The 13,201-nt window shown below is 36.5% G+C and overlaps 1 protein-coding gene across 1 annotated transcript in view; it reads right to left on the bottom strand.

Annotated features, from left to right (window-relative positions):
• Nucleotides 1–13,201, bottom strand: part of Arl15 (ADP ribosylation factor like GTPase 15) — a 260,817-nt gene that overhangs the window by 229,146 nt on the left and 18,470 nt on the right. Inside the window, exon 3 of the mRNA XM_042690537.1 lies at nucleotides 11,023–11,082. Within this exon, the coding sequence (XP_042546471.1) occupies nucleotides 11,023–11,082 (60 nt within the window). The remainder of the gene's footprint in view (nucleotides 1–11,022; nucleotides 11,083–13,201) is intronic.

Below are 13,201 nucleotides of genomic sequence, written 5' to 3' on the forward strand. Positions count from 1 at the left end.
ATCATTTAATCACAATCAAAAAAAAAAAAAAAAAAAAAAAAGAACCTCGGGGAAGGGAGGGAGGGAGGGGATGGTAGGGGGAAAACAATGGAGGGGGTAACAATGTTCAAGAGGAAGTGTACTCATAACCTCACTGATGTAACTGTAACCCTCTGTATAGTAGCTTTACAATAAAAAAAAAAAAAAAAAAAAATCTCATTCTCAAAAAGTTCCCAGCCAGGCATCAGTGACTCATACCTGTAATCCTAGCTACACAGAAAGCTGAGATTCAAAGGATCATGACTTACAGCCAGCCTAGGCAGAAAAGTCTGTGAGATGCTATCTCCAAAATAGCCAACAAAAAGCAGAGCTGGAGGTATGAATCAAGTAGTAGAGCACCAGTTAATCAAGCAAGCTGAGCAAGCTGGAGACCTCAAGTTCAAACCCTAGTATTACCAAAAAGATTTTTTTTAAGTTCTCATGGGAAAAAAATGTATGTAACTCAGATAAAACAAAAACTGTATTTTATCCCAGGGAACTCTGACTCCATTCTCTCAGGTAAGCTTATAAACTGAACATTAACCTTTCAAAGCCTTCTTAAAAAGGCATTTATAAATCAAAGCATATAGACGCGTAGCTGTAAGTCCCAGCGCTAGAGAAGCTGAGGCAGTAGAGTCACAAATTTGAAGCCAGCCAGGGACTATCTATTGAATCAGCTTGGACATACAATGAAACCCTGATTCCAAAAACTGTATTTGATGAACTCATTATTGTATCGCTCCTGATGCCAGGTTACCCCTAATTATCTTTAAGATACATATTTAAACTTGTTAATTATAGTTTGTCCATAGAAAGGAAAGAATGTAAAATAATTTTATCTTTATCTATCCCTGAAATTGTTCATTTTGATATCAGGAATAATGTTATGTGGGAGGAGGAAGGACTAGGGGGGAAATTTCCCCATTATTAATTATACTTGACATTCAGAGATCTCGTTCAATCTGAATCCTTTTCTTTATGTGATGCTTTTTCTCTTTAGATCCTTCACTTAGAGGGATGTTGGACATCCTTTAGCTATCTACTATGTCTCTTAAATTTCTGTCTCTTAAATTTTTCTCTCATATTTCTAGTTTCCTCCTAGATGGCATTATGCAGAAATTTTCTAGTTCAATCTTCTGTTTCAACAATATATACTTTAAATTTTACATGCCTATGTCTGTATTTGATTCTTTCTCATGAACACAAAGCCTTTCCAGGTCTCTCCAAATGTCTTCTTCTGATGACTCTCTTACCTCTCCACTGTCTTTGAATAGTTTTACTTTCATTTTTTTTGTTGGGAAATTTTTCTCTTGGGGTGTTGATTTTGTCCATATTGTGATGTGTCATAATTATATGCTTATCTTTTGTGTAAGAATCTGTCTGCCAGTTCTTTTGTTTACCATGCTATTTCCAGTGATTATTGGGGATGGACAAGTGGCTTCTCTTCTGTGTGTGTGGGCTTTTTCACCCACCTGGCAGTCAATACACACTGATACACTGTCCCACCTCTTTGGGTCTAGCACCCACACTCAAGGATTTAGTTTGTGGGTAAACACAGCTGCTATCCACTACTTAACACAAGGGAAAAAGAAAAATAAAGGCACAGCTCCAAATGTAGAGCTCCAATTAATAACTCTGATGAGCCCTTTGATTAATAATCCTGATGAATTCCCCTTCCATTTCATGTTTCCATTTTCTTTACCTGAAACATTTCTTGTTTTCCTTTCTTTGTTATAGATTTAAGTCTATCTTCTTTATAGATTTAGTCATTCTTTGCTAATTTGTTTCCTGATGGTATTTGTTCATATCATAAGATTTTGGCCAGGAAGAGAAAGTAGACATTTTTTTAAAATCAGCTTTCAATTTTCAACCATGAAAGTTACTTAAATGGAAGGATATCATATGCTTACATTCAAAAAAGATAATTAACCTATGTAAGAAATTCCTCATACTATTCTCTCTTACAATGGCACCATAAATGCCAATGACTTTCAAGATAAAATGACCAAGCATCTTCAATGGAATCCAGTGATAATACTTTCTGACCACAGGAAATTAACATCAACAAATCTGAGATGTCCCTCAACACTATCCAGATCTGTTTTAATTCCACTTTTGATATGTCAGAGAATCAACCTAGTTTGGTGAATGAAGGAATACATTATCTCTTCCACAGTTGCCATTCTAAATATAGGAATTTTTCTCAAATTTTATTTTTTCTGAGACATTAATTATTATTGCCAATATAATTATTCCTCCAAAAAATCCAAAGAAATGGGCCCAGAGGATTTTGTGTGTATGTGCATGTACATGCAGCAGGGTAGTATCCTTATGGTCTGGCATATAATCATGATTTACTAGACTGAATTAACCAGTAACTAGAATGAATTAACCAGTAACAAAACAATACTTAGTTTTTCAAGGGTATAGCATTGCTCTAGCATCCTGCGGCATAATTTCATAAAATTCCCTACAGCTGAAAACTATTGATATAATCTATACTACACTACAGTGACCCCTTGAGATTATGATTTTTTTCTCAATGCTTTATAACTCTCCCATCCTGTCCATCCATAAACAATAACCACACTCTCCTTCACAACTTTTGTCTCAATCTTCTCTTTCCTGGATGACTCTTGGCCGTGAAATCTCCATTGTCCTTCCTGCATGATCTGAATTGCATCTTGTACTCGATTCTGTTATAATAGACACCATATTGAACATCTCAATAAAAACAGCCTGGTTATAGGAACTTCATCAAGTTAGTATTAGTTAATTCTTCATTTGAGAAATACACAAATGTCTACTGCATAGAAATAACTGAGAAAGTTAGGAGAAAAAGAAAATGAAGCAATCAGTGCTACCCAATTCTGTTCAGTAGCTCCAGGCAGGCCAGAATGAATCAGACACTAGTGAATTTCAAGATAAAAATGAACTAGTTGTGCTATGCTAGAACAGGAGAACTAGCATCAGTATTATCAGCTGTTAGGAAGGAGAGCAGTCTTGGAGAAGCAAAATGCCTTGCCCAATATCCCATGGCTTGTTTTGTTGGAGAAAAATACTGGTCTCCTGACTTCCAATGCTGTTGCTGCAATACCACGCAGAAACCAAATACACAAGGAATATTAGTTGCTATTATGGCAACCCCTGGGAGAAACAGAAATAGTTATTCCCTTGTGAGGGACAGAAAATTAAACTGAGAACCAATACAAATGCTGTGTAAGTTTTGGTAGAATTGGAAATATGAAATGATCGGATTACCCCTAAATAGGAAACAGTGGTGTAACAGCAACCTTCAGAAGCACATGAGGTCTCTGTTGCCAGGAGAGGGTCAAAAGGCCAGGAAACTAGTTTTTACAATATTCTCTATGTACTTAGAAGAAGTGGACTGTTAATGCTATACTAGACTATGACTGGGAAGATAGATTTTTAAAAATTTCCTTGGGCACTTCTCCAGAAGAAAACAGAAAATTAAGGTCAAGTCTACAAGAGCCAGTAACAGACTTCTGGGCCCCTAGGTTCATTTATTTGGCTCTACTGACTGTTTGGCTCCATTTTTCCCTTAGCAAGTGTAAAAAACGCTTGAACACCACCACCCTGGGATCCTGTTCAACCAATTCAGATAGCTGTGGCCTTTTAACTCATGTCCAAATGTCCTGGCATTATACCAATATCATTTCCCCTTGCATAGTCTAAGCTTATGTGAGAAAGTACACAGCTCAGGGCGCCAGGAGTTAACTGGCTGTTCCCATTCCAGAAAGGCCTGGTTATTCTCTTAGATAAGGAAACAACACTATATCTAGAAGTTTCGATCATTCAATATTACATATCACACTAGATCCACCATCATAAAACAAGAATTAGTGAAAATACCATGGCCTCTTCTTAAAACCTCTCTCTTGAGGCATTTAGGCAATTTAACTTTTCTATTCCAGTACAATCCTTGGGGAAATAAATCGAGGTGATTTATTAAAACTTACATTTTACAGATATCAAAACAACAAGTTCAAATGCAGAGAGTGGCAGAGTGGTCTCCACAGATGCAGAATATGTACATTTTCTGATATGTAGATGACCACAATAGACATGTAGGACAGCCATCCAATATACTGTGGAGATGGACTTATCTGAGCCCTCCATCTAGCATGCTGTCATTTTCTTTTGCCTAAGACACAATTGCTTGTCCCCTTTCCCCAACACACTCATGTTTACAGATGTCTAGAATGATTTTCAAGAAACAAGTTTCTACAGCAGCAAGAAACTTCCACAACTCCACCTGTCTCTCCAAACAGGCCATTATAACCCCTATAAGCATATCTGCTTGCACTGATTCTTTCTCTAATGCAAAATCAGTTCATTGGCTTTTACTGTGTCTAACTCCTCCTGTCTTCATAGTGTAGCACGACTGTCAGGGTCAGAGAGTATAGTAAATTCCATGGCATTTGGCTGGTGGTTTTTTCATAAAAGGTAGCAGGGTGGCTAGAAGAGAATAATACAAAATATACACAGGGTTGTGAGAACATACAGATGAAAATGAAAAAGCTATCTGTCTTCCAAAGTATGTTTACTAAAAGGAGACTAAAGAAAGAAAGCTTCATTGTGGTGAACATCAGAAATGAAAAGAAATAGCAGTGTCACCTGGGTAGCCTGTCAAAAAGTACGCACTGGACAGTTTCTCGAGAAATTAAGAAACGCAAATAACCTGGACAGATACAACAGCATCCACAGATAACTAGCAGGATACAAACAGCACCTTTCTCTCTGCGGAGGCAACTCCTCCAGGCAAACAAAGAAACAGGACACAGTCAACATCTGTTTCCTATAACAGTTTGGCTGCTGAAAGAAGCAACCTTTAAAAAATGGCTGAGCTGACAATCCTCAAAAATCATTCATTCGCTGTTGCACGGGGCTGAAATAAGTGAACACACAACATGCACTTTCCACCCATGCTGCCTCTAAAGAAAACAAGAAAAGTACAAAGAAAAAGAAAAAGCCCTGATGAACTTTTTCCATATGATTGACAACTAGCAGCAGTGAATACTGAAGAGTAAAAGACAGCTAACTGCTTTTCGGCTTCTCTTTGCCTCTCCTAATATCAACTGTGAAGACAGGGCTGCCAAAGAATACACTGGTTGGGGGTGGGAGGGAGGGGGGGGTTGAAGAGACAATTCAGACATAACTTATTAGACTAGTTACAGGAGGAAAACAACTCATTTGGCAAACCCATTCATGGTTCCAGAATTCAGTTAGAGAATATTATGATGTCTGGATCTTTATCAATAAATAACAAACCAAACATGCTAAGAAACGCAATTTGCATCTCTGGATTCTATCAACTCATGGATAAAATTTCAAAGCCAAGAGAAAAATATCCATGAATACACAAATATCCATCTGCAGATTTAAGAAGGACAAACTTCTCCAATGGAAATTGCTCAGAGCTGTGATGTCACTGAAATGTAGAAGACTGCTTTCAATTCAGCTAAGCTCTAGGTGCCTGGTTTACCTAGTCATGTGCTTCAATTGCACAAGGCAAGTACAAAACGAAAGCCATTGGGAGGTTATAATAGGGAGAAGTGAGTTTGGGGGCAAAAATTTGAGAACAGAAGTAAAAAGTGGAGAAAACCAAAAGCATTTTATAATATTTCACCATGGATGGCTTCAATCAGGCTAAATAGCTTAAAAAAAAAAAAAAAAGTCCGGAGTAAGAAGACTTACTCATGTCTTTTAGTTTAGACAGGTATAACTTGATAAGAGAAAAAAAATATCCTACAGAGAAAAAATGTTTATATGAATTGCATTATTTTTAGAGATTCTGGCGAAAAAATGCTTCATTGAAAGGGTGTGTGTGTGTGTGTGTGTGTGTGTGTGTGTGTGTGTGTGTGTGTGTGTGTGTGTGTGTGTGTGTGTGTGTGTGTGTGTGTGTGTTTGTTGTTATGAGTAGTGACAGTGTAATTACAACAAAAGAAATTCTGGGAAGTGGCGCTGTAGCACAAGTGGTAGAGTGCTCGCCTTGAGCTGAAGAGCTGAGGGACAGGGGACAGTGCCCAGGCCCAGAGTTCAAGCCCCATGACCAACAAAAAAAAAAAAAGAAAAAGAAAAAGAAATTCTGGCACATTAGCTATAGACCAGGCCAACTCTAAGTACTTAGCCTGCGTTAACTAATTCAGTGTTCACAAGGATGACAGGACATAGGAACTATTACTATTATACTATATAGATAAGGAAGATATGGGAGGAGGGATGTGCCTGATATTGTGCAGAATAACAGGGCTTGGAAAGAAGCCTAATCCAGCTGTCCATCCAGGATCTCTGATAGGTGTCTTAACATCCAGAAGAATAAAAACAGTCCAGAGAAAAACTAGCATAGAAAGCAAGGAATGGAGGTACATGTACATAATCCTAGCACTTAGAAAGCTAAATCAGGGAATCACAAGTTTCTGGCCAGCCCAGGCTACATAAAAAGACCTGGTCCCAAAACAAACAAATAACAACAACAACAACAAAAAACAAGACAAACAGTAATTAATTCGCACAAAAAGGGAAGGCATTTAGATTAGCTTCAGTGAAAACCCAGTGAAGAAAAGATGTATAGGAAAAAGTAGTTCAGTAAGCACAACAGTGGAATGTATCACAAAATATCCTTCATGAAGTCACAAGTAACACTGGGCCAGTGTCTGGACAGTATCTGGAAACTCCTTCAGGGATGCAAGGATTAACCCATGAATTTCTGTAGGCGTACAAGAATCAATATTTGGCTTTAATTAAGGAGAGAGGTATGTGTGAGCTCCCCTAGTGCCTGCTACCTGATTTCCTCAGAGACAATGCTTTTCTTAACTCTACAGCTACTAGAATAATATGTACCCAGTAAATATTTGTTAAATGAATGGATGAGAAAGAAAAAAATGCAAAAGTGCAATGTTTGTGGCAGGCTCTAGATAGTTCCAAAAGAAGAAAGAAGACTTTGTTGGAGTAGGAGGTCGGGAGGAAGTTAAAGGAAGGAAGAGGCAAAGCCATCGCACCAGGAATCAATAACTGAATAAGAATTTGATCTAAGACTACACAATATGAGAGTGACAGGCAACAAAATGGACCACAGAAAGAGTTCAGTAATAGGAGATTAAATTCCATGAAAGTTCTGGAACAGAGAGCAAAATGTTCATGTCTTGTCAAGACATGAACACTAGAATGCTACTCCAAAATCTTCCAACTTTGAGCGAAGATTTTTAAGTGAAACTGGTAATGATGACTACAACACAGCAGGTAGTAGGTAGGCGTGGCTGCCCCAAGCCAGGCATGGGAAGATGCTTTCTTTATGCATCCTGTCATCTGGTTAAGCTCTCTTGCCCTAAATGAATCCCATCTCCTCCTCCTCTAAATGACTTCAGTTAAGTCATTTGGTATCAGGGTTTTATTATTTTCAACAGGTTTATTTGTTCCAGCAGGTATTTGTTGAAAGGGGCAGTGTGGGTGGGGGCCGGGGGGGGGGGAGGGGGGACTCACTAACTTTTGTCCTAGATTGGCCTAGAATGATAACCCTACTTATCATAGTCTCTTCTCCCAAGTTGCTGGGATTATAAAATTGAGCCATTACATCTGGCTAAGTCATTCTTAAAATGCAAAAATTGAACTGGACTGCCAGACTGGGATATCTCTGTACTTTGTACTTTGGTACTTCTGTTTTGTTCTCCCCTTAATTTGTCTATTTTCAATAATATCATAGATTTGTTTTAATAAATACCTTGAATGTAAGCACTGTGCCTGAAATTTTTAAATCTTAGACTCTAGGACCAGGCTAGTCATAATTGATTGTGGTAGAACAGGGAAAAGTAAGATAACATCCCATGAGAAGAAACTCTTACAAGTAAGAATTACAAGACTTCTTTGTCTAAAACACATGAAAACACCTTCATAAAATAGAAAGCTGAAAAGAATACAAATCTATCCCATAGGCATATTTTATATATACATATATGCATATATTAACATACATATATAAAACTTACATACATATATAACAAATACACATCAGCATGAACATATATCAAGTGTATGTACATGTTATTTTTATCTCCCTAAAGTACTTTCATTAAATTAAACTCCATTGATCCTTGTTATTTCATCCCACAAAAGAAGAACAAGAAATTCATGTTTTGTTTCATTTTGTTTTAGTTGGTCATGGGCTTGAACTCAGGACCTAGGCACTGTCCCCCAAGCTCTGCCACTTTGAGCTACAGCACCACTTCTGGTTTTCTAGTGGTTAATTGGAAATAATAATCTTATGGACTTTCCTGCCTAGGCTGGCTTTGAATCATGATCCTCAGATCTCAGCCCCGAGTAGCTAGGATTACAGGCATGAGCCACCAATGTGCCCAGCTGTTTTGTTCTTTTGAAAAGGTGAAAAGTTTAACTAAGGTTGAGAAGGGGAGTGGTAGAGGCCTTAGAATTATCTGGAAGCACTGAGAAAGGACACTAGCAGGAAGAACATGGCTGGGCCATTCCCTTGTCATCCCCAGGATGAAGACAACTGCTGTATTTGTGCTTTCTTTAGTAGGACCTTATAGTCCTGTTCTCACCAGTTACCCACAGAACTCCAAATAACCCATATTCTGAATGGTACCACACTGGCAAACACAGGTTTCCAATTCTCCAACAATGGTCCTAAAACACTCAATACTTTCATCTTTAAATTAGTAATTCTCAGTCAAGTAGCTCCCAGATAACTGGATTTAAATAGGTCATAGTTCTCTCCAAAAGACTAATACTTTACATTGGCACCAGAATACATTTTTTTTTTTTTTGGGTCGGCCATGGGGCTTGAACTCTGGGCACGGGCACTGTTCCTGAGCTCTTCAGTGCTCTCCCACTTGAGCCACAGCACCACTTCCCAGAATACATTTTAAATCCTAGGAAAGCTCCTATTTCTTTATATGTTCTAGCCTACCTTCTCTCATGTGTTCTTGAGACAATTTTTTAAAATATATTTTTAATACATAAGTTGGTAAATGAATCACCAACTCTTGGCCCAGTGGAATATTGCAGCTTAGTGGTACAGAAGCTACCTAGAAAACCCAAGACCCTGAGTTCAAACCCCATTTTTCCCCGCTCCCCCCCCCCAAAAAAAAATCAACTCCCTCTGTTTTTTTTCTCTGAGATTGTGACATGGGCCATTACTTAACCATGCTGTGGATGTCTGAAAGTCATCTTTCCTTGAGATACTCTCTCAGCTAAAATCAGAGCTATTTAAAGTTGGGGACAGGAGTAATAAGTTTAGGTTAGAAATTTGTTCTTTAATACTAATACATGTAAAAACCCAACTTACCATTAGCCTAGAACCGACATATCTGCTCTGACCTCTGAGGCTCTGTCTGCTCTGATATCTCTTCATTTGTTATAAAATAGGTACAAATTAAAACATGAACATCAAACCCTACGGTATCCTCTCCGTTGGAATCTCCATTTCAGCAATTTTCAGAACACAGTTTGTTCAGCAGAATTAAATCTTTCTCAGGAACAGACCTATTCCCATCTGATACACCCCTAGTCCTCTTTCACTGCTCTGAATTTCAATGGCACAGATCCAAAATTATAATAAATTCCTTTAAATGCTCATTTTTCTTAACTACCCAGACACATTTACTATTTATTTCATCTACATAGACATCTTAAATGGTAAATACCTTAGTGATTAATCAACAGTTTTGTACACCTGGTGGGTGTTCAATAAAATTTTGTGTCTGGCCTCATAATAAAATAGTGTGTTGCTGCTTGACTTAAAACCACACACATAAGAGGTAGTGGATTCATATGATATGTCCTGTGACTCCAAAGTATCTGTTAATAATAATTTTGTCACTGAGAAGCAAACAGCCACAACAAACCAAAGAAGTATTAAAACAGTCTAATAAAATATTCTTAAAATTTTTTACATGAAAAGTTATTGTAAGTATATTCATGTAATATGATTTCCAAAGTAAAACTAATAAAAGAAACTGAAAGGAAAAAATCAGAATTTATAATTCCTGGTTGCTTTTCAGTATTAATGTTATAAAAGCCAGAGGTGGCTATAAAACAAACTAAAAGAAGCAAGTCTGTCTTAGACCATAGTGCCCTGAAAACAGATCCCTGAAAAGTTCAGACAATACTTATTGAATAAAAGTAAGAAAGTACAAAACACTGAAAATGGCATGAAGTTGGTGTTTCAATTTTATCACACTAAAAATAGGTCATAGTGAGAATGACCTTGAAGGAAAAGAAACAAAACAAAACAAAACAGGGTAAGGTCAATATCACAAAGTGATTAAAGAGATGGAAGGGAGCTTTCTTCTCAGTCATTAAACTCATCCATACTCTACAGAACTGCAAGCACTTGCCATTTTCCTGTGCCATTAGAGAATTTAGTAGGTTCACTGAATTGACTGATTTCTTTGTTAATCTATTTACATGGGTTAAGACCCTGACTGACATAAAACACAAGAAAAAAAAAAGTGCCAGACAGAGTGTAATGAAAGACTGAATGATGCATGCTTTGGGGTACAGCCTATCCAATAAATGTGGTTGGCCAGCAAAACAGCCAATGGCAAAGATTTATTATCAGAACAAATACATTCTAAAAAGATTGAGTCTAATCAAATTTGAGTATAAATGTTAACTAAAACACATTTTTGCCTTGTTTATATTTAATGACACGAAAATTCTCTTGATATGCTTCATTCCAAGAATAGTTTTGCATAAATAAAACCAATCAATTGCCATATCAATTGCCATTAGTGTAGTTCTTTGATTCATATAAGAGAAAGCAAAGTTTATCATAGGACTCTTCAACACCTTTTAAAGCATATGTAAAGAAAAGGAACTATTTCGAGAAAATATGTTAGCAAGATAACAAGTAAAAATCAGTTTTGGGGGATAAACTATCATACTGTTTAAATTACATGTAACAATACATTAATACCCAATTAGTGAAGTTAAGATCAGACATAGAAAGGATGTTAAATGTTATACCTCCAAGTTCTTTTACATTCAGGATAGCATTCTGGAATGGTACTGCCTTTATACTGAAACCTAAAATTAAAAAGCAAACACATAAGAATTAGCAACTTAACTTGTAACTCAAAACAATTAAATGTTCATATTCTTTTCCAGTTTATGTCAGATTAAGATTTGCTTTTCATAACCCATAGCCAACATGCATATTAGAAACATGTAGTTTCTAAGGTAAGGTAATAACTTCCCATTAACATCTCTGCTTGTGAAAATGCCAGTATATGTTGCACCAAAATAGCACTGTATCCATTTATTTAAACATAGTGCCTTATTCTTTATGCATAATATGGACTAAAATGTGATCAGTAATAAGAAAAATATTTGGAAGCATGGTGTTATTAATATTAAACTTATAGAAACCTTTAGATCTTGTAAAATTAATGTCTTTCCCTTTTTCCTCACATACATATATATAAAACACATATATACAAATATAAAACTTATTACCAGCAATTCCAGGGTTTAAGATACTTAAATTGTAACCATCTTAGAGTTTTATTATATCTATGCTATTATTTTAGGGACATGGTTAAAAATGTATACATCTATTTTTCTCAAAAAGATTCCATATTTAAGACAATTGTTTCAACAAGATTTAGATTATAAAATTATATACTCAGAGCATATCATACTATGATTAATCATGTATTTTAGACATAATTATTACCAATGAAGTTAAATCAATTTAGTTGCAGCATTAGAGTATGTATACACACCTACATCTACACATGTACAAACAGACACAATGAATAATTCTGAACGGAGCCACGTGAAATTGTAACTAGTAATGACTCAGGAGAAAGCTTAAAATAGAAGGGGGATTCTTTTGTTTCTTTTGATTGTTTTTCTATGGACATGCATTTCTGTTCAGATTAAAAGTCCCACTAAGTTTTAAAAGTTAATTAGTTATTCAGTAGTTTTGAACCACTCACTCCATGTTAGGATTTAAGCCTGAGTTAATAGGTACAATCATATGATGAATCATCACAGTCCCTTTCCCCAGAAATTAATGATAAAGACAAATATATAAGAACTTTTCATTTGAGACAAGTTGTGATAGGTTTCTGGGAAGGTGAAAAGATATGCACAATTAATTTTCATGCTTTAGCTTTGCTTATAGAAAAGTAAATCCCCATATGCCTTTTTAGTCAAGCTCCTCTTTTGCACTTCATGGTTACGTGTTGCCCTAACACTTCACTAAATAGTCCATTAGCCTTGGTGTAAGGCAGTGTTATGCAATGGTTGAAGAACTGAGTCTGGAATCAGATAGAACTAGGGGTTGAAATTCTAGCCCTGTCCACTGTAAGTTCTGTCACTGGCAACTGATTGGCCATGGCTTTCTATCTGTGATGACAGCATCTACTTCACAGCTTTGTTACCAGGATAAGGCAGTGTGTTCTATGTCTATTACAGTATCTCAGAACCAACAACAAACACACAGTGCATATCTGCTGGCACCACACTTTAATCAAGGATTATTTGGTGAAAATTTAAGCACTATATATATATATATATGCCCTTATGCATCTTATATATGTATATATATATATATATATATATATATACACACGTATATGCCCTTACTCATCTTACATATATGTATATATATACATATATATGTATATGTATACATATATATACATCTATGTATATATATATATATATATATACACACACATATATATATACATATATATACATATGTAAGATGAGTAAGGGCATATGTTACAAACTCCTAAGAAGAAATTCTAGCTTCTCATATATCATTTATTGAGATTAAGAAAATTTTAAATAAAAAATTTAAAAGACTCAAAAAAGGTTGGTATCGGCTGGGAAGGTGGCTCAGTGGTAGAGCGCTTGCCTTGCATGCATGAGGCCCTGCGTTTGATTCCTCAGCACTATATAAGCAAAGAGCCGGAAGTGGCGCTGTGGCTCAAGTGGTAGAGTGCTAGCCTTGAACTGAAGAGCTGAGGGACAGTGCCTAGGCCCAGAGTTCAGGCCCCACAACCGGACCCAAACAAACAAACAAAAAAAAGGTTGGTATGGTGGAGGTGTCAATAGTTGACATTTGCTATAGACAAAGTAAATGTTTATTGGACCCTTGGAGAATCTTCCAGAAAACACCCTTCCTTAATGC

The sequence above is a fragment of the Dipodomys spectabilis genome, unplaced genomic scaffold, assembly GCF_019054845.1.
Source record: "Dipodomys spectabilis isolate Male_0828 unplaced genomic scaffold, ASM1905484v1 ptg000138l, whole genome shotgun sequence".
Classification (NCBI taxonomy): domain Eukaryota; kingdom Metazoa; phylum Chordata; class Mammalia; order Rodentia; family Heteromyidae; genus Dipodomys; species Dipodomys spectabilis.